The 21,405-nt window shown below is 42.8% G+C and overlaps 1 protein-coding gene across 1 annotated transcript in view; it reads left to right on the top strand.

Annotated features, from left to right (window-relative positions):
- Positions 1 to 21,405, top strand: part of DPYD (dihydropyrimidine dehydrogenase) — a 587,465-nt gene that overhangs the window by 177,613 nt on the left and 388,447 nt on the right. Inside the window, exon 8 of the mRNA XM_036272711.1 lies at positions 7,056 to 7,143. Within this exon, the coding sequence (XP_036128604.1) occupies positions 7,056 to 7,143 (88 nt within the window). The remainder of the gene's footprint in view (positions 1 to 7,055; positions 7,144 to 21,405) is intronic.

The raw sequence follows: 21,405 nt of genomic DNA, 5'->3' as shown, positions 1-21,405 counted from the left end.
AAATGCCAGGCTGATACAATATCCACAAATCAATAAACGTGATACACCACATAAACAAAAATCATATGATCATATCAATAGATGCTGAAAAAGCATTTGACACAGTTCAGCACCCATTTCTGATAAAAACGCTCAGAAATCTGGAAATAGAGGGATCATATCTAGACATAGTAAAGGCCATATATGAAAGACCTACAGCCAACATCATACTCAATGGGCAAAAATTAAAAGCAATTCCCTTAAGAACAGGAACAACGGAAGGATGCCCACTTTCACCACTCTTATTTAAAATAGCACTGGAAGTCTCAGCTACTGCAATCAGACAGGAAGAAAAAAATAAAAGGGATCCAAACTGGAAAGGAGGAAGTGAAACTGTCATTATTCACAGATGACATGATACCCCACGAAGCAAACCCCAAAGAGTCCATCAAAAATTTACTAGACTTAATAAATGAATTTTGCAAAGTAGCAGGATACAAAATTAACGTCAAGAAATCGAAGGCATTCTTATACACCAATGATCAACTCACAGAAAGAGAAACTAAAAAAACAATCCCATTTACCATCGCAGCAAAAAAAATTAAGATACCTAGGAATAAACTTAACCAAAGAAATAAAGGTCCTGTTCACAAAAAACTACAGGTCATTGAAAAAAGAAATAGAGGAAGATATAGAAAAGTGGAAGCACATACCCTGTTCATGGATTGGGAGAATTAACATCATGAAAATGTCCATACTACCCAAAGCAATCCATATGTTCAATGCAATCCCCATCAGAATACCAAGGACATACTTAACAGAACTAGAACAAATATTTCAAGAGTTCATATGGAACCAAAAAACACTCTGAATATCCACAGCAATCTTGAAAAAAAAAGAACAAAGTTGGAGGGATCACATTACCAGATTTCCGGTTATACTACAAAGCCACTGTAATCAAAACATCCTGGTACTGGCACCATAACAGGCATATAGACCAGTGGAACAGAACAGAGAACCCAGAAATGGACCCAAGGCAATATGCTCAATTAATATTTGACAAAGGGGGCAAGAGCATACAGTGGAGTAAGGACAGCCTCTTGAATAAATGGTGCTGGGAAAATTGGACAGCTACATGCAAAAAATAAAAGTAGACCATCAACTTACACCCTACATAAGAATAAACTCAAAATGGATAAAAGACTTAAATGTGACTCATGAATCCATAAAAATCCTAGAAGAAAATGTAGGCAACAAAATTTCAGACATCTTATGCAGCAGAATTTTCACTGATACACCATCTAAGGCAACCGAAACAAAGGAGAAAATGAACACATGGGACTACATCAAACTCAACTGCTTCTGCACAGCAAAAGATACTATCATCAAAATGGAACGGCAACCCACTCTGTGGGAGAGCATAATTGCCAATTATACATCAGATAAAGGTTTAATTTTCAAAATATATAAAATACTCATACAACTCTACAAAAGGAAGACAAAAAACCCAATTAAAAAATGGCCAGAGGAGCTGAATAAATACCTCTCCAAACAGGGCAGACAAATGGCAAAAAGACATATGAAGAAATGCTCATCACTAATAATCAGAGAGATGCAAATTAAAACAACAATGTGGTATCACCTCACATCTGTCAGAATGGCCGCCATCAACAAATTATCAAACAACAAGTGTTGGCAAGGGTGTGGAGAAAAGGGGACTCTAGTACACTGCTGGTGGGCATGCAGACTGGTGCAGCCACTATGGAAAACAATATGGTGTTATCTCAAAAAATTAAAAATTGAACTTCCATTTGACCCAGTGATCCCACTTCTAGGGATATACCCTAAGAAGCCTGAAACACCAATCAGAAAGAACATATGTACCCCCATGTTCATAGTAGCACTATGTACAGTAGTTAAGATCTGGAAACAGCCCAAATGTCCATCAGTACACAAATGGATATACAACCTTGGTACGTATATACAGTGGAGTACTATGGAGCTGTAAGAAAGAACGATCTCTTATCTTTTGAGACAACATGGAGGGACCTGGAAAGTATTATCCTAAGCAAAACAAGCCAATCAAAGAAAGACAAGTATCATATGATCTCACTTATTTGTGAAATATAATGAACATAACAGTCTGAGGAATTGGGTAGTCCCAGAGATGTGGAAGTCGTGTACAGAGTGACAATCCCCAGAAGAGGAGGTGGTGGGAGAGAGATAAACCACAGAACTTATATTCACATATGCATGAACAATGGACATGGACAACAAAGCTGGGGACAGGGTGGGGAGTGGGGAAGGGGAGTATCAGTGGTGGTGGTGGCGGGGGGGGGGGGGGGAGAAGAAACATCTGTAACAAAGTTAATTAATTAATTAAAAAAAAAAAAACCTAGCCGAAGTCTCTTTTTAATGACCTCTCTTTATTGTCTTGTTGTCCATTATGGTTATCTGAAGCAAGCATTTTCATTAATACAGTATGCTATTAGGAAACTAATATAAAATCTTATATCTGCACTAGAAGGAGACAAGCATGAGCAATAATAGTTGACAAAATAATTGTTGTTTCTAAAGAAAGCTAAATATTTTAAAAACTATTCCAGCTGATGTCCTGTCTTAGAGATTCTGGAAACATTTTATCTCTTTAGCTAAATATTCTATCAAAAACACCTGAGGAGGATGTACATTGTTTTTTGTGTATTTCTATAGTGGGTGTCACATAGTTCATGCAAGAACAAGTTCCACTCCAAAAGCTGTTGTAAACCTTTGTCCTACATTATAAATACTATTCTATGTAGGGATACATTTGGTTGTATGAAGAAAGTTGGCAAATCCAAACTGGATGGTAGATGGACCTTTTGATCAGGGCTTATTTATATTCAGCCTTTTTATTGGATTAGCAATAACTTCTATGCTGAGATTAAAGTGAAATGAATTTTATTCTGAATTTAGCTAAGAAATTTGAGTGTCACTAAAACCATCAAAGAAAGGTATAATACACCTGTAATATAATCCACATCTACAAATATCAAGGTGGCAAAATATTACAAATATAAAAGTACAGGGTTTCAAAGGAACAAAAGGATGACAAAATGCCACCATGTGATTTTTCTAACATCATTTAACAAATATTGCTGGGAGTTCACAGTGTACCTGCCCCAGGAATGTTACTGATGTTCACCATTGTCCTGTGGCAGTTTCCCAAGTTCTCAATATGCAGTAGAGCAGAGTTCTAACCTTTTTTTTTTTTTTTAAATCTTTCTCCCCTTTCTTTCTGACTGAGAGAGGTTATTGATGAGATGGTGAGTGTTTCGGAGTCGGAGGTTTATCAAAGGGAAATGTACTAAGTTACCCAGCACAGAGAGGAAGGGTCCTGGTGCCTGTCGTCCACTAGAGAGTGTTGTATCACTGTCTCTGTCCACCTGCAGCTCCTGGCCAGTGAGGGCTGCTCCATCTGGCCCTCCATGTTTGCCCACAGTAGCACAGTCCTTATGGTCTCAACCCCAGTGGATTACCACCAAGAGTTACGCTACTTGTCTTTCCAGTTTTTGATACAGAAAAGTGAAACTGAACTTGTTTCCTCCCCCAATTGGACACAGTCGCCTACTATGGTAGAGAAGGCTATAGAAACACAAAATGTCTCTTTTCTGCATGTAACAAATTCAGGGACATGTTCACTTTGCTGGAGTGGAAGGGTTGGGATGTCTTCGTTCTCATTTGACAAAGCACATGCTGCCACTGCTGAATTAAACTGCTGTGCATGTGTGCCTGCAAACACACACAGACATGCTCACACACAGAGACACACAGACACACACACAGACATGCTTCACACACAGACACACACAGACATGCTCACACACAGACACACACACACAGACATGCTCACACACAGACACACAGACATTCTCACACACGGACACACACACAGACATACTCACACACAGACACACACACACAGACATTCTCACACACAGATACACAGACACACACAGACCTGCACAGACATGCTCACTCACACATGCACACACACAGACATGCTCACATGCACAGAGACACACACACACACAGACATGCACACAGACATGCACAGACACACACACACAGACACACACACCCACACACACACCTTTGCAGGAAGGATGGGAGATCTTTCTTGAATAATTTTGCTGACAGAGTAGATCAACTAAATCTAAAATTGAAGTTTAGGAGGATCACTTCCACTCATTAACTCACGGCAAGGCATTCCATTTCTCAACTTGCAAAGTGCATTCTTTGATGATTGGCTTAACTTTATTTAGAATGTTCGGACCTATAATTTTCTTTTCCATCTAATTTTTATTATATGTTGGTATTAAGGTGCCTTATTTCATAAAGTACACAGTAGAACTTTCCATCTTTCTTAATGATCAAAGAGAGTCTAATAAAAAAAATATCTATTCTTAAAATGTTACACTATATTAAAATTCTAAAGCCTCGCTATTAGATACATTTAGTAGCATCTAGCTTTGCTCCTTCTAACAGTAGTAACATTATTCCATACTTGTTATCAAACACTGTCAATAGTACTTGTTTACTTAATGCTGTAATTTATTCTGTGGCATTTGATATGTTCCAGAGTTCTGAATTTGGGGTTCAATCTCCCCTTGCTTGTCCCCTGCTTACAAACTTCCAAAAGGTACTCTGCCTGCCCATATAAGAGTAGAATTAGTGTTTGAGGAGAGCAGAACGTCCTTCTGTGATACGGGCTTGGTCATCCTCTTCCCTACCTTCTCTCCTCTTTGCTTTGCTTTGCTCTTTATACTCCAGAAACCTACCTTTTCAGTGGGTCTGAGCCTGAAGATGCTGCTGGTCCAGCCCTTCTCCTTCCAACCTCGGACTGCACAGACCAGAGACCCAGGTGGGGGTGGCTTCACCTGGCAAGTCTAACATTGGATGTTGCGGTGGAAGAGGGGGAAGAGGCACCTGGGTCTGTGAGCTCGCGGGCCCGCTGGGGGCCGACGCTGCAAGCCTCCACCTTTGCCTCATCCCTGTAGGTCCCGTCCTCCAGTGACTCTGAAGAGTCTGTGTCTGATGTCCTTGAAATGTGTGATTATTTTCTTTTCCCCGGTGTACAGTCACCTTGGCAGATGGCCTTGGCTTCCTTTGGAGAAGGTCTGGGGTAATCACTGCAGAGCGAGTCTGCAGGGCCCTTCTTCCTGGGTCCTGGCCACCTCTGGTCCCGTCTTCCCTCCGGCAGGTTCCAGGTCTGAAAATTGGCTCGTGTCTGGGAACTGAACAAACTATTGTGGCTTTTAATAGGGGTGACTCCCCTCTGCTCCCTCACTTGATTCGTCTTCCCTGGACAATGTCCCCTATCTGAATGCTATCCATTCTTTAGGAGGTCCTGCTGAAATTCTGCTGCCTGTCTTTATTCTCATCTTTATGACCTTAGCCAGAGTGAATCTCTCCATCCTCTGAATTCCGTAGACTTATGCTGATCACACTGTTTTATGTTGTATTTATTTATGTACATCTTCTGCACAGATCTTAACTACACATTGAGACAAACGGTCTCATTTGTCATTTTATCATTTAAAGTGCCCCCACATGGTGCCTTGAACATATTAATTAAGCTATGGGAATCCACCCCCTTAATTTTGTTAAATATGTTTTAATTGATTTTGGGTTTTTTTTAGAGAGAGAAGAAGGGAGAGAGAGACAGAAACATCCATGTGAGAGAGAAACATCGATTGGCTGCCTCCTGCACGCCCCCTACTGGGGATCGATCCTGCAACCCTGGCATGTGCCCTGACTGGGTATCAAACCGGTCCCTCTCAGTCCATGGGACTACGCTCAATCCACTGAGCCATACTGGTTGGGCCGCCTACTTGATTTTAAATACACTAGATTTTTTTCTTTGCTACTTTATTTTAAAAAGTGCTCTTAGCCCTTAAGTAAAGCACACTAGTGTTCCACTTACACACTATTTTGTATATGTAAACTTTCTACTAACAGACATATTTCTTTTTTTAAATTATTTTTATATATCTTTATAGTTGAACGTATTACAGATCCCCCTTCTTTTCCCCCAGTGACCTCCTTTTCCCCCTACCCACCACTGCCTTCATCACACTGGTGTCTGTGTCTGTTGGCTATGTTTACATGCATATATGTGTTTGGTTTTTCTCTCCCCCACCCCCCTTCCCTCTGATATTTGTCAGTCTGTTCTCTACTTCCATGTCTCTGGATCTATTTTGTTTGACAGCTTACTGTGTTCATTATATTCTACAAATAAGAGATCGTGTGATACTTGTCTTTCTCTGATTGACTTCTTTTGCTCAGCATAGTACTCTCCAGGTCCCTCCAGGTCGTCTCAAGGGTAAGAGGTCTTTCTTTCTTACCACTGCATAGTATTCTATTGTGTACATGTACCACAGCTTTTTTATCCACTCATCTGCTGATGGGCACTTGGGTTATTTCCAGATCTTAGCTTTTGTAAGTAGTGCTGCTATGAACATGGGGGTACATATATTCTTTCTGATTGATGTTTTAGGCTCCATGCTGCTATGAACATGGGGGTACATATATTCTTTCTGATTGATGTTTTAGGCTCCATGCTGCTATGAATGTGGGGATACATATATTCTTTCTGATTGATGTTTTAGGCTCCTTAGGATATATTCCTAAATGTGGGATCACTGGGTCAAATGACAGTTCCATTTTTATTTTTTTGAGGTAACACCATATTGTTTTCCATAGTGGCTGCCCCAGTCTGCATTCCCACCAGCAGTGCACTAGAGTCCCCTTTTCTCCACACCCTCGCCAACACTTGTCGTTTGATGATTTGTTGATGGTGGCCATTCTGACAGGTGTGAGGTGATACCTCATTGTTGTTTTAATTTGCATCTCCCCGATGGTTAGTGATGTTGAGCATTTCTACATATGTCTCTTGACCATTTGTTTCACACAAATGTATTTCCACATATATGGAATTTTATATATATCTAGTTTCTGTTCTTTTTGATGTTGAATATCAAGATTTTACTCATCAAATGCCAAAGTTATCCTTATTTGTGTGTTGTTTCTCCCAGGTAATTTGCGGTAAGAGCCTTTCGGTGAAGGACCTGACTCTCAGCAAGCTCAAAGCAGAGGGATACAAAGCCGTTTTCGTTGGCATAGGTGAGCAGGCCACTTTTCAAGACTGTTCTTTATACTATACTTTTTAAAATTCCTGACAGTATCGAGAATAACTGCCTTCAGACATGTCTGTGATCAAAGCTGAGTCTGTTCAGAGAACAGTAGACAGAACTGAGTGGACAAAGAAAACCGCCTGTTTTATCCCCAGTGTGCTTCCTGTGGCTGGCCCGCGGCGAGGCCGTGGTCACCTCCCCGTGCTCCGCCGCGCCGTCGCCACCAGCGAGCATCCCAGGAAGTGAAATGTTTGGGCCTCGAAATGCTGCGATGCTCCAGCTCTCTCTATGCGAATACAAATGGCTAAACTGATAGTAAAGGACAGAATTAGCTTGTCTTCTTGTTCTATTTATTGTTTTTTCAAGATTTCCTAAAGATTTTTCATATTGGGCTCAGTTTTAAGACTGTATAACCGTAGTTCTGAAAGCCCTACCGATAGCTGTTTTTATATGTTTATGGCTCCATATTTTGCCAAAATATCCCAGGGAGGTTGTTTCCTGACATTTTGCTCTGTCCACTTATTGTTTCCTGCGAGACCAGAGAGAACAGATGATTTAGGTTAGTCTTTGTCTTATGAACTTCGTGGTCATTCTCTCGTGTGCTTGTCCTGGGGACAGGTACTGGCACACACCTGAATAGCGCCGTCCTGGTGTCTAGTTTGCCCCTTCTTCAGTTGACGTACTGTGACTGTCAACATCTAGGTGATAAATCTACGCAGAGACGACAGCTGTTGCATCTATCTCTTTTGTGATCGCACACTGGGTAACATTTTAGGGTTGGGGACCTGTCCATTTCCCTGGCGTTTCCAAGGTGAAATCATCAGGAATGTTTCTCAGCCTATAAACTTTCTTATCAGGGTGCCGCACCATCTCTCTAGATCACTGCAACCAAGTCTAAGCCCATTTCTGTCACTCTCTTTGTTTGGATGAAAAACTAAAGAGAGAAAAATAAGTTTTCACTCTTCCCTAGCCTCCACATGTCTGCATTGAGCCCTGTCTCCTCCAGACCACGTGTCTGCATTGAGCCCTGTCTCCTCCAGACCACGTGTCTGCATTGAGCCCTGTCTCCTCCAGACCACGTGTCTGCATTGAGCCCTGTCTCCTCCAGACCACGTGTCTGCATTGAGCCCTGTCTCCTCCAGACCACGTGTCTGCATTGAGCCCTGTCTCCTCCAGACCACGTGTCTGCATTGAGCCCTGTCTCCTCCTGACCACGTGTCTGCATTGAGCCCTGTCTCCTCCAGACCACGTGTCTGCATTGAGCCCTGTCTCCTCCAGACCACGTGTCTGCATTGAGCCCTGTCTCCTCCAGACCATGTGTCTGCATTGAGCCCTGTCTCCTCCAGACCACGTGTCTGCATTGAGCCCTGTCTCCTCCAGACCATGTGTCTGCATTGAGCCCTGTCTCCTCCTGACCATGTGTCTGCATTGAGCCCTGTCTCCTCCAGACCACGTGTCTGCATTGAGCCCTGTCTCCTCCAGACCACATGTCTGCATTGAGCCCTGTCTCCTCCAGAAGCACGAGAGCCATCGTTGGGGTTGTCTCTCTGTCTGACCTCCACTCGAGTACAACAGTCATCGTGTGGATCCGGGGTAGGGGAGAAGGTCTTAACTTTCCCAAAATTCCACTTTTATTTATTTGCTTATTTTTCTTTCTTTTTAAAATTTAATTAATTTATTTTGTTACAGATGTCCCCCTCCCATTGACACCTTCCTCCCATTCCCACCCCTCCCCCCACTTTTAGAGGCATTATAGTAACTGTGGTTTTGCTTCTCAACTTTCCAGTGGTGTTGAGAATTTGACATAAATAAGACAAGTATCTACGAAGTATATTGTACTAATACCGGCAGTATTAGACGAGCAGTTGCTGTTCCTCTCAGCAAGTGCCTGTCAGAAACACTCAGGTAGTAATGAACGGACCCTTTAGTCTAGCAGCAGGACTGAAATGCTGGCGATGTTTTCAAATCGCTGTTTTAAATTCTCCACTGCTGTGTCCTACAGCAGTTGTATTTAAGAGATGTTTTCTTTTAATGGAGTTGTGTGTGCATCTCTGTGCATGCCGTCCGCCACGCATCTCTGTGCTGAGACAGGAGCCAAATAAACAGCCAATATGTTGAAACAGCTCCAACTCAGTTGTGTAAGAAGCAAATTATAACAAAAATTTGGAATAATGAGATGGTTTGTTATACTGAATGGTTCCAGCGGTAGCGTTATCGTCTCTCTGTAAGAATTAATAATGGTTCAGTTTTTCCTTTTATTTCATTCCATTAAGTCCCCTTACACATGTTGTTTGATAATTCTGCAGCCTTCCACAATTCTCCACTGGACTCTGCACGGTGGCACACACCGCGTTGGAATTGTGGGGGTCTTTCCTGTTCATGTGGCTGTCCATATTCACGCTAGAAGTGACTCTTGCAACATTTCGGTGTGGTGATGGGTAGAATGCAGTCATGTTCTATTTCAGTATTTTATATGAACATATACAAGATAGTTTCATCCCATCAAAAAAAAAACAAAAAAACCCCCAAACAAAGCTTCGATCTGTGGAAGACAAGTAGCCTCCTCCTTCAGGATTGTCTAGTCGACACCTGTCATTGGTGCGGTGGGTGTTCATGACCTTTCTGTGACCACATCACTTCCTGTCTCTTGGACAGCCTTATCTCCTTCCTGCGTTTGTTCATTAGTTATACTTCCCTACTGTAATTAAACTTCACTCACTATTTTTAAAATTTTTACTTTATTGCTGAGAGTATGACTGATGTCCCTCATTTCACCAATTTGCCCCTCTCTAGCCATCTCCACCCCACCCCGGCCTCCCCGTCTAGTCTTTGTGTGTGTGGGCTTATGCATATGAAAGTTCCTTGGTCAACCGCTCTCCTGCCTCCTTCCCACCTTCTCTCTGAGGTTTGTCAGTCTGTTCCCTGTTTCAATGTCTGTGGGTCTATTTTGTTCGTCAGTTTATTTTGTTTCTTAGATTCCACATATAAATGAGATCATGTGCTACTTATCTTTCTCTGACTGGCTTATTTCACTTCGCATAATACTCTCCAGGTTTGTCCATGCCGTCTCGAGGGGTAAGATCCTGTGTACATGTACCACAGCTTTTTTATCCACTTATCCACTGAAGGGCACTTGGGCTGTTTCCAGATCTTAGCTATTCATGCTGCTATGAACAGAGGAAGGAAAAAATGCTCAATGTCACTAACCATCAGAGAGATGCAAACTAAAACAACTATGAGGGATCACCTCACACTTATGAGAATGGCCGCCATCAACAAATCATCACACAACCAGTGCTGGCGAGGGTGTGGAGAAAAGGGGACTCTAGTACACTGCTGGTGGGCACACAGACTGCACAGCCACTATGGGAAACAGTATTGAGGATCCTCAAAAAATGTAAAATTGCTCTGCCATTTGACCCAGTGATTCCACTTCTAGAAACACATCCTAAGAAGCCTGAAACACCAATCAGAATGCACTCACTATTTTCTCAACTTTTTCCCGTTCAATTTGGAGAAGTCCATTTTGGAAAGGGAATTCTGTATTATTTAGGATACAGGTTTGGTCTCATTAAGAAAGGCAAATAAGCCCAGCCGGTGTGGCTCAGTGGTTGAGCATCGACCCTGCACCAAGCGGCCACTGGTTCGATTCCCAGTCAGGGCACATGCCCAAGTTGTGGGCATGATCCTCAGTGGGGGGCATGCAGGAAGCGTCCAGTCTATGTTCTCTCCCATCAATGTTTCTATCTCTCTTTCTCTCCCTCTCCCTCTAAAATCAATAAAGAAAAGGAAAATAATAATGGCTTAAATGAAATATACATTGAGTTCTCTGTCAGCGAACAGTGTGGACCACGCTCAATGCCCGATTTCCATTTTGAGTCCGCAGGTGGCTGCTCTGTCCGCGTGGCTGCTGACGACATGGGAGATAGGGGAGGGAGCACCTTTCCCTCAGTTATGACCCAGAAGTCGCATAGACACTTCTGTTTCTGTCTCACTGTCTACAACACGCCCTGCAGCAAAGTATGCTGGGGAATATAGCCTCGAGCTGGGTGGACACAGACCCTATTCAATACCCTTAGTTACCACAGGAAAAGAGGATGATAGATAAACAGGGAGAAGAAGAGGGAGGGTCTGCCTCATAATCGGTATTGGCCACATGCTTTCTCACTGAGAGACGTTTGCAAACATTTAATGAGAATAAAGGAGATACTCTTTGAACTTAGTGCTTACTTGTTGGTTACATAGATCACTTAATGAAAATGGAGTGTTTTCTCTTTCAGTAGTTGAAAATACCGTATTATAGATCTGCTATATTTGTAATTATCGTCCATCTATGTTAGTTTAAGAGAAAAATGACTTTGTTATGAAATATGATTTATTAAGTTTAGCATAATAAATTCATTGCATTACTAGGAGTATGTGCTCCTGTTTTCTGATTTTTAATACTGTGTGATATTGCTGGTGGAAAGTCGACCACATTTAGGGTTGTCGTTTTCTCTCTAACTAATGCTAACACAGTCTACTAAAGAATCATCTCATTGTGTATATATCACTATGAGACTTCCAGAGTTACATCTCTTTGCCCAGGAGAGATTTCATTTTTTTAAGTAAAATAAAGATAAGTGAGCTAAAACTCTGTGTCTTCTTCAAAATAGATTGTGTTGTTTGAAGACAATTGGGATTTTTTTAAAGACCAAAAATTTGGTGTTTTAATTGAAATAAAAGCACCAGAACAGTGTGATTCTGTCTGTGTTCAGAAACAGAGTCAGAGCACCCCTGTAAAAAGTTTTTTACAGGATACTGGATGGTCCTCTTGGGTTGGTATTCAAATCAATATAATGAAGTACAACCACATTTCTTTTTTTTTTATTTTACAAAAACAAACACAAAAGGATAAAACTATCAGAGTGTGCTGTGCATGGAAGGGTAAGTGGTGTTTCGTGAAGCATGCTCTGCAGTTGTGTATTGTTCTGGAAGGTGTGCTTGCGCATGCTCACTGCACGATACGGAAAAAGTGCTTTTAAAGGTGTCCTAATGGCCGGCCTTGAAAGCCACGCTGTACGTTGTCAGACCTGAGCATGAATTGCCTTCCCCCGCAGCACGCCCGTGCTGGACACAAGTAGCTGCTGAGTGAGCTAGGCACTGGATGACTGCAAAGTTCCAGGCCCTGTGCTAACATGAAAATATAAAGAAATATGAGTTCAGTTTTGAGCTGGATTTCAATTTCAGTCGTGAAAATCATAAGATTTGAGCAGAGCAGTCTACAGTTTGCGGAGTACAGTGCGGTGAGGTGGGCGGGGTACGACTTCAGGTCTTCTGTTCTTTCAAGGTCTGCGGGTGACCTTGTTCCGGCAGGCGGCAGAGTTGCCCCCTGGTCTCTGCTCACAGGAGCCCGTGTTCTTCATCTTGTCTGATTGTCTGTTTCCTGGTCGTTTGCCTCTTGTATTCTCGCAAAACAAGCTGGTATGGAAAAGGTTAAATATGCATGTAAGAGAAAGGACGTACACAAAGACACTCAGACAAATGGCAAAGCTTTATATATTCTTCCAAAAGGTGTCTTTTCTTCTGAGTTTCTGTGTTTTCTGTTGGAGGAGACAGGGTTACTGGGGAGACCGCCGCGGACTTACTGCGGGCACAGTGCGCACAGGCGGCAGGAGCTGCAGGAAGAAGCAGACATCGTGGTCTCGCCCCCCCCCCCCCCCCGCTTCATTGGGTCTGCCCCAGAGATGCTCCTTCAGTTCACTTCTCGTGCTCACCACACCCCTGCCTGATGCTGCGAGACCGCCTCCTGCCCTGCCCTCCGGCCCAGTTACCTACACAACAGGACCGGTGGTCTTTCTAGAGCTAGGTCTCCCGTGGCCTGCCTTCGCAAGTCCCCTGCCCACCCTGTCTCTGTTTTCTTAGGGAATCAGGAGGACGCAAGGCTCTTGTGTTCAGTCTCCAGTCACTTTACCCATTGAATGGTGTGTTTCAGCTATTCTTTACCTCGTTTCGATTTCTTTGTTAAGTCTCAGGACAAGGGGTTGCCTGGACCAAGAATGGTCATTATTTCCGTATCTAAGTCCTTAGCTCCAGTGTCCTTTCTGCTCCACATAGAAAGTTCTCTTCACTTGTAACAACCCACAACGAGCCTTCGCTGTGAGCCGTTGGGCCGTCCAGACTGGCTTTGCTCTTCTTGCAGATTTATCGCCCTGCACGTATCGTGACCGACTGTGGCATGTTTGTTCCTGCCACCAGGAGTCCTCCTCTTGCGGCCAAATGTCCCGTCCGCCTCGTTCACAGATACGCAGTGTCTGGCAACGAGCCTGTCGCTTACTGGGGACTCTGCATGTTTTAATTATTGAGTTTTGATGGAACTGTTTTGACTATTTGTCAAAATAAATGGATAGGATGTTGAAACATGTTGGCAGTTCCAGTGGTATTGTAACACCGACCAAATTCGGCAAGATAGATACTATGTTGCTATAAACTTCATGTTACTTTACCAGTGACATAAACCAATGAAAAGGTGGGAGTACTGGACCCCATGGTGAGGATACCAGTAGCAGCAGCAATAATGGCTAAAACAATCTATGCTTAATTCTTCTTTTTCTGCACCATTTTAATGTAATCTGTATGATTAACTCTTTTTTTTTTTTCTTTTTTTTTATCCTCACCCGAGGACATTTTTCCATTTTTTGTTCAGGTAGAGTGGGAGGGAGAGAGAGGAACAGAGAGAGAGAGAGAAACATCAACGTGAAAGGGACACATCGAGTGGCTGCCACCCGCACAACCGACCAGGGCCGGGGACAAACTGCAACCGAGGTACATGCCCTTAGCGGGAACCGAACCCGGGTCTCTCAGGACCGCAGGCCGACGCTCTAACTGCTGAGCCAAACCGGCCAGGGCTGTATGATTAACTCTTAAAAGGGTGCTTGAGGTTGCTATTGCTTACTGTATTTTATGGATAAGAAAATGAAGATTAAGAAAACTAGTAAATGGCAGCAAAAACCTGGGAAGTATGGAGAAGGTAGGAAAGATGTAGCAATGCAGATATCCATACTTCAACATGCAGACACTTAGGGCGCAGAGGCTCAAAGCCACCAGTCAGCCGGCCGCAGCGGCCCGCACCGAGGCCTCAGCTCGGGCCAGTGCCTGCGACCCACACTCGGCAAGGACTTGTCCCTATTAACTGTCAGTGTCGCTTTTCTCACCACTGCCACCAACTGGTGTTTGTCGGTTACCATCAGAAGATAATATTTTTAAAATACGATGATTCCCAAATAGCATAGTAGCTGAAGAAGAAATAATTACAATTAAGAAGATCCATTGCGAGATTCTGGTATTAAACGTGCTACAGTGTGGCCTTTACTTAAATCTCTTGTGTCTTTTTAGGGCCAGAATTCTTCTCTGTAAAAGTTATTCTTAATTAGCTTCTTAATCAGGAGTTTCTAAATGTACACAATCAGATATGCTGTCTATTTACTTAGAAGAAAGTGGATAAGGATTTTAGATTAACCTTTTCACTTCTGTCCACAGATGAAAACTGAAGTTGTTTAGGGATTATGCACCATGCTGAACAGATCCTTTTAAAATAATCAGCTTGAATTAATTTTAAGCAAAAAAAAAGAAAAGAAAAGGGGTGGGGGTGGCGAATATTTTGCCAATCCACTTTTAAAAAAATTTGTAATATTGTCCAATCTAGTGTCGCTTGTAAGTACTTGGGCATAACTGTGAGGCGGCTTCCAGGAAATCAGAGCTGAGAGAGATAGAATTCCAGCTGAGAGTTCATTAAATCATCACTTAATGAGCCCAAGCAAAGCCCAGAAGGAGACCCGATAGATGGAGGGCAATTACTCTTTGATCATATTAGCATATCCATTGAAAGTGCATCTCACTCTGCAGAATCAGATAACAGGGACTGGTCACCTTTACAAGCTCAGAAAGGGGAAAAAAAGAGAATCTGAGGAAATTTTGGTTGTGTCTCTTTAAAATAACCTAAATGAATGGACCTGGAGTCTTTGAGCCCACATCATGAAGATAATTGTAAGGACCCCCAAGTCTCCTTATGGTGAGTCCAAGTTCACCATGCTGACACCGATTCCTAAAGAGTTTGCTTATGCTAGAAGGTGGTGCTAGCATGTGATGTTTGTCTTTGTTTCCCCCAATCACTCTGCTCTTAGCAGTATGGTACTTTGATACGATGAGCCTTCGATGTGAAGTAGCACTGCCTAAAGGAAAGCTGTGAATCTCAGACATTTCCGTGGCTGTCGCTGCGTACAGAATAACTCAGCGTTTTCTAGTGTGACTTGCAGCTGGCTGCACAGCTGATCAGAACTGTTGGAGCGTTGGCTCGTACGTCAAAACGTTTCTGAATTCCACTCCTGATCAGGTACCTAGGTTGCCAATTGCATCCCAGGTTGGGGTGTACACAGGAGGCAGCCTATCAGTCTCTTTCTCTCTCGCTCTCAAATCAATAAACATGTCCTCAGGTGAAGATTAAAAAAAAAAGAAGAACACTTACCTTTTAGCTGAAGAGTGATGTATATTTTCCTTATCGAATTTGCTTTTGTGAGCATTCCCTTGTGTTAATAATGGGATCCCAGGGAGTAGATGTCAGTTACATCCTCTTAAATTCTGAGAGACTGTGCCTGGGGTGGGCAGGTGGCTTGCCTAGGGCCATCAAGGTTCTCAAGAATGAAGCCACGACCCAGACCTGGTGGTCTCCCTCCGTCCACAGCACTCTCCACGCAGTGAGTGGGAAGTGGGGGCTGGCCCAGCGGTGTGTGTGTGGGGGGGAGGCAGCGATTGATGTTGTCTTAGTAGAGAAATTGGAATACCTTTTGGGAAAAGGTAAAGAAGTGAAGGAAAAACAAAAGTTTGAAATGATATTTAAGGGCCAGAAGTGGGGAAGAACAGGAGAGAATAGAAAAGAACAGCATAGGCAGATACGTTAGTTTTTGAAAGCTGCACGGATACTTTTTCCTCATTGATAGAGAAATAGTTTGGTGAAGATGGAAAGAATTCTGAGGTGGATCATGTCAGCCAAGGGAATTCACTTTGCTTTGGGATGGAGGGGGTCAGAGGAGACAGGGAGAGAACCTTACTTTACCTCTTGAATCACACACAGAAAACAATAAGTGAGGAAAAGAAACTGCAGAATAAAGTAGAGAAATATAGACAAAACCCACTAAGTTGTTACTTAACTAATTTTACATTTATAGGAGGCTTTAATATCAGTTCACTTTTATGGAGCAGAAGAAAAAGAATAAAATAATTCATTTTATTATAGCAGAGGGAACAAGAAGAAGGACACCTTTATTGAATGCTAGTTTTATTGTTTATTTGAAATTAAAACAACAGTAATATCTCTTGAACTTCTTACAATGAAATTAGTGATTATTTATTAAGTGGATATTCTAGGAGACCTGTAGAATTACGATCCCTTTAAGCATGTAAAAATAAAACCATGCAAAGCTGGTTTGAGCCAGTTCGTCCAGCCATAAGTTATACTCAGGTTGTAATTAACTGCTTTGAAAAGGAGTTAATTCTATCAGGTCATTAGATAACCCCGTTAGTAAATTGTTATGACAAACATATCATTTGCAGAAATATGGGAACAGTAGCATTTTAGCAATTTGTAGTCCTTAGCAACAAGCTGCATTCCGCTGAAGCATCGTGATGGAGCAGCCACCATGCTGTTAGAGACTGTTACTCTTAGGGAAAATGGAGGGCATTTTATAAGTTGAAAATGGAAGATAAATTCATCTTTAAGCATATTATGTTTTGTTACCGGAGCTCTGTCATCTGGGTGTATGTGAAAACTGGATGACCATGTGAATGTATTACATTTGCACAGTGAGGTGGAAGGGAAGGACCAAGGCAGACGAGACAAAGGAGACACGAGAACATGAATGTGTGAGGAGTTCAGCCAACAGCCACCGGGTGCGGCACTCACCCTGACGCTTGGGGTCTCCCACCGCGGGCACACACTTCATTTTAATATTCTAGGTCGACTGCAGAGCGTGATGTGACTGAAAAAAATAGCAAGTTGAAAAGTCTCATTTGCTCATTTGAGGAATGAGGTGCTTTATTTTGAGCTAAGCCTGTAGGCCAATAGTTTAGGAAAAAAATTCTGATTTCTGCCAAAGACTTAATTAGCCATATGTTGAAGAACAGCTCAATATACATGGTGTGGAAAATACTTCTCACCACGGATTGACCTTTTCAAACTATAATTATTCTGAAAACAGATAACCAAGGAACGTCTACACTGGCTGTGTGGAGCAGGCCCTGCCCACACGCTGAAGCACACACTGGATCCGGTACCATGATCCCTGCGCCTGGCGGCTGGGCTCAGCAGACCCGCAGGTCTCTAGTTCAATCCCATCAAGGCACGTACCTCGGTTGTGGTTCAGTCCCTGAACCTGGTTGTGGTCTGCATGAAGCAGCCAATGTGTCTCTCTCACATCAATGTTTCTCTCTCCCTCCCTCCCACTCTATCTGAAGAAAAGTGGAAAAATATTCTTAGGTGAGGATCAAAAGCAAAAAAATTACCCCTGGAATCTTTCTCCAAATCTCCAGAGTACCGATTCGCCAGCAACCTATTTGGACATATCTAATTGTATCAAAACTATATATTCATTCTACAGGTATTTACCATGGTCTGTACTGGAAATAAAAACCTAGATCTTTAGAATCCCCAGTGATCTGTGAAGTTTCCAGGCTGATCATCCCCTGTGTGAAAGTATGGAGACAGTGCAGGCTAGGCCTGGAGCCACAGGTGAGAAAGGCCTGGGGTAACCCACTGCACCTCCGCCTGGCTGTGTGCCTCCATGCTGTGTGTCCACTCACTCTTAGGTTCCCTCACCTCTCTGAGAGGGTGGCCTGCCTCCCGGGCCGCTCCGATGAGTGAGTGAGTTCAGCCCGATGTTCTGTGGTTAGGGTGATTTTATTAACATGAAGAATCCCCTTAGAAGAAATACTTATGACTATTAGGTTTAAAAAAACTTTTTAGATAGGAAAACAAACAAAAAAAAGCAAAATTAAAATTTGAGAAATAAATTGTACTTGATCAAAATTAAAACTTCTCCAAGGAAGTGGCAGGATTGGGAAAAGATGTTCATGGGTACAGGGCATAGTATTTGCAGTTGTTTGCATGGGAAATAATACAGTGATTAGTAAATATTAATACCAGAACAAACTTCGTGTTTCAGTACTCACAGCTGTAAACCTACTGTTGTCCCGGCCTGTATATATATCTGACAAAGGTATTTGTATGTTTTCAGACTATACAAGGAATCCTTTACAGTATATAAGATAAAGAACCTGACTTAAAAAGTTTGAGCCAATAAATAAACATATAGCAATAGCCAATAGGCACAGGGCAAGATGGTCAGCATCATTACTTCTTAGAGAAATGAAGAGAAGTCACAGAGGCAAACCACGCCGACCTGCAGCACGGCCGGGTAAGAGGACTAACACAGAAGACCGCAAGGCTCAGAGTGGATACTGTACTTTGGAAAATAGTTTAGCAATTTTTCTTTTTTCCTAATGGATATTTTTTCCATTTATCTTCAGATAGAGTGGGAAGGAGAGGGAGCGACAGAGAGAGAGAGAGAGAGAGAGAGAGAGAAAGAGAGATAGAGAGAGAGAAACATTGATGTGAGAGAGAGAGAGACATTGACTGGCTGCCTCCGGCACAACCCCAACCAGGGCTGGGGACCAAACCACAACCGAGGTACATGCCCTTGACCAGAATCAAACCTGTGACTCTTGGTCCTCAGGCCGACACTCTAAGTGCTGAGCCAAACCCACCAGGGCCCGTTTATCGACTTTTTATATAGTCAAACATACACCTACCCTGAGGCATTGATACCACTCACAGATATTAACCAAGAGAAACAAAACATTGCCACAAAGATCCCCCCCATGGAAATGCATTTAGCCCCAAACTGGAAACAGACAGAAAACACACCTGTCCATCAAGAGGTATATTGATGGCACGACTGTTGGCATAGTCCTCAACACTCAGCAGCCGAAGGGGATGAGGCTGCAGCAGGGATGGACCTTCTCGGAGATTCAGTCTGACAGCTTGTCAGGTATTCAGTAAAGGGGAAGACATCTTCCTCAATTTCATGAAGTCAGTCTCACTGATGCAAAGTAACATAATTACTACACAACTCGGCAAAGTGTGTAGTCCTCGGGAGAGGTCCCGAGTTCCCGAGTTCCCGAGTCTGCCCGGCGTTGTCCATGACCCTGGTGAATTGAAGTGTCAGAGTGGTCAAAGGGAGGGGTGGGAGTTGGAAGGATAATTGGGAGTCAGCAGGAAGAGAGGTGTAGGGAGGGGTGCTTCCTGGTGGAGGTCTCCTGGGAGCTGGTTTTAGGGCACTAGCACGGCAGAGCCGAAGCTGAGTGTCTCTGGAGCGATGGGTCTCTGCTGTTGTGTCTTTGGGCTGCAGAGTTAGGCAAGCAGATCACGAGGGCCTGTTGAGCATGCTGGGGAACGGGGGCCGCTATCGGATTGAGTGTGAGAACCCGACGGAAAGGTTTTAGGCAGCACAGTCTCTGGATAGAATACGAATTCCAGAGGAACAACGTGGACACATGGACACTGGCTGGGCGGCTGTCAGCCATGCAGGGGAGAGGCTGGGGCTTGAGCAGGGCAACGGGTGCACCAGATAACTGGGGTTCAGATCTAAACGCTTAGGTCTTTTTCCTTATGATTTTAAATCACAAACCTTAATGAGAACATCAGGAAATAAAGTGACCACTTAATAAGTAGCTATTAGCATTATACAGTCTTTTCCTTCCACTTTCCTATGGCGAAGGGTTTTAATGTCGTGTTACTCTCTATGTACATAGGATAAAACCCAACATTATTTTAACAGTCAAATAGTTATTTTCAACCAAGTATAGCTATATTATCCCTGCATAAGCATTATTGAAATGATATATTTTGATCAGCATTTGCAAATTCCATAAGATTATTCCTATAATTGGTTTCAAAACATTTTCTCATATTTATCTCCTTGAATATTAAAGCTCATTAAGAAATGTATATTTGGATATGTAGAGAGATTAATTTATAAAACTAAAAGTAAACATAACTAATTGAAATGCTTAATAGAGCATTAACAAGAATTGAATTCTGGGACGACAAACACAGTGTTCCCTAGGTTGTGTCCTTGTGGTTTATTTGAAGTGAACTGCAGGTACTGTCTACAGAATAATCATATTTCAGTAATTACCTGGCCTTAACATTTAAGTTTTCATGTGAAACCCCCCAAAACATACCTGTGTATGTTTTAACAGTTGTTCAGGAATAACTGTGTCCAGCCAGTGTTTGCAGCTAAGCAGTCTGGAGCATGGTGAAGTAAATAGCCTGAGGAGAGTTCAGGACAGCTGGGCTTCAGCAGTCCCGGTCAGTTACATGACAGACACATTCCATTGAAACGTATTGCCGGTGTTACCTTGCAGTTTTCTGATCCCATTGTGGGGAGAAACATGCAGTGCGAACTGATTATGTGGACACCTGTCGTTCCTTTGTTAGGGACACATCTTTTACCCGGTGTGTCAGTGACCACAGCACGATGGATCATTGTTCACTCATGTGAAATGCATTAAAATTAAAAACAGTTTGTTTCCTTAGTAATGGCAGGAGAATGTGATGTCACTGAATGGCAGGAGCCCCAACACTGTCGAAGAAATAATTTAGTTTCACATTATATTTTCCTAGATACAGTTTTGACCACTTCAAAAACCACAAGAATAGGGCAACTCATGGGCAAGAATGCCTATGTTGAAATTTAGAAATTTGATTTAAAACTACAAACTTTCGTCCTCTGGAAGTCCGGTAAGGGACTGCCCACGGAGCGGTGGCAACCCGGTGGCCCTGGGCCTTGCTGACCAGTGCTGAGTGGACCGGGAGGTGCGGAGGGTCCGGTCGTGCAGCAGCTGGGACCTTACCACTGAATGTGATCGGACCAGGCTTATGCTTGGAAGTAGGTCACAGAAAGAAAAGTAACACCTACAAATACACTTGCTAGTTCTGTTCAGTCTTTTGAAAAGGAACTAGAAAAGTTCCCAAGTATCAACACAAAGTAAGAAATGGTAGTTCTTATTTTTATAAGTAGTCCAGTGGGACTTGTTTGACAGTGTCAAGCCGAATACAAGCATAGCCTTCTGTCCTATCCTGAATTGTCACTAAGATAAAAGCAACAGGATTTTTCAAGTGTCAAAAGCTCCAAAGAGAAAGAGAGGAGACAACAGT

Source organism: Molossus molossus, unplaced genomic scaffold (assembly GCF_014108415.1).
Source record: "Molossus molossus isolate mMolMol1 unplaced genomic scaffold, mMolMol1.p scaffold_m16_p_20, whole genome shotgun sequence".
Lineage (NCBI taxonomy): Eukaryota > Metazoa > Chordata > Mammalia > Chiroptera > Molossidae > Molossus > Molossus molossus.
The sequence above is the reverse complement of the archived record's forward strand: the minus strand, read 5'-3'. Positions and strand labels throughout refer to the sequence as shown.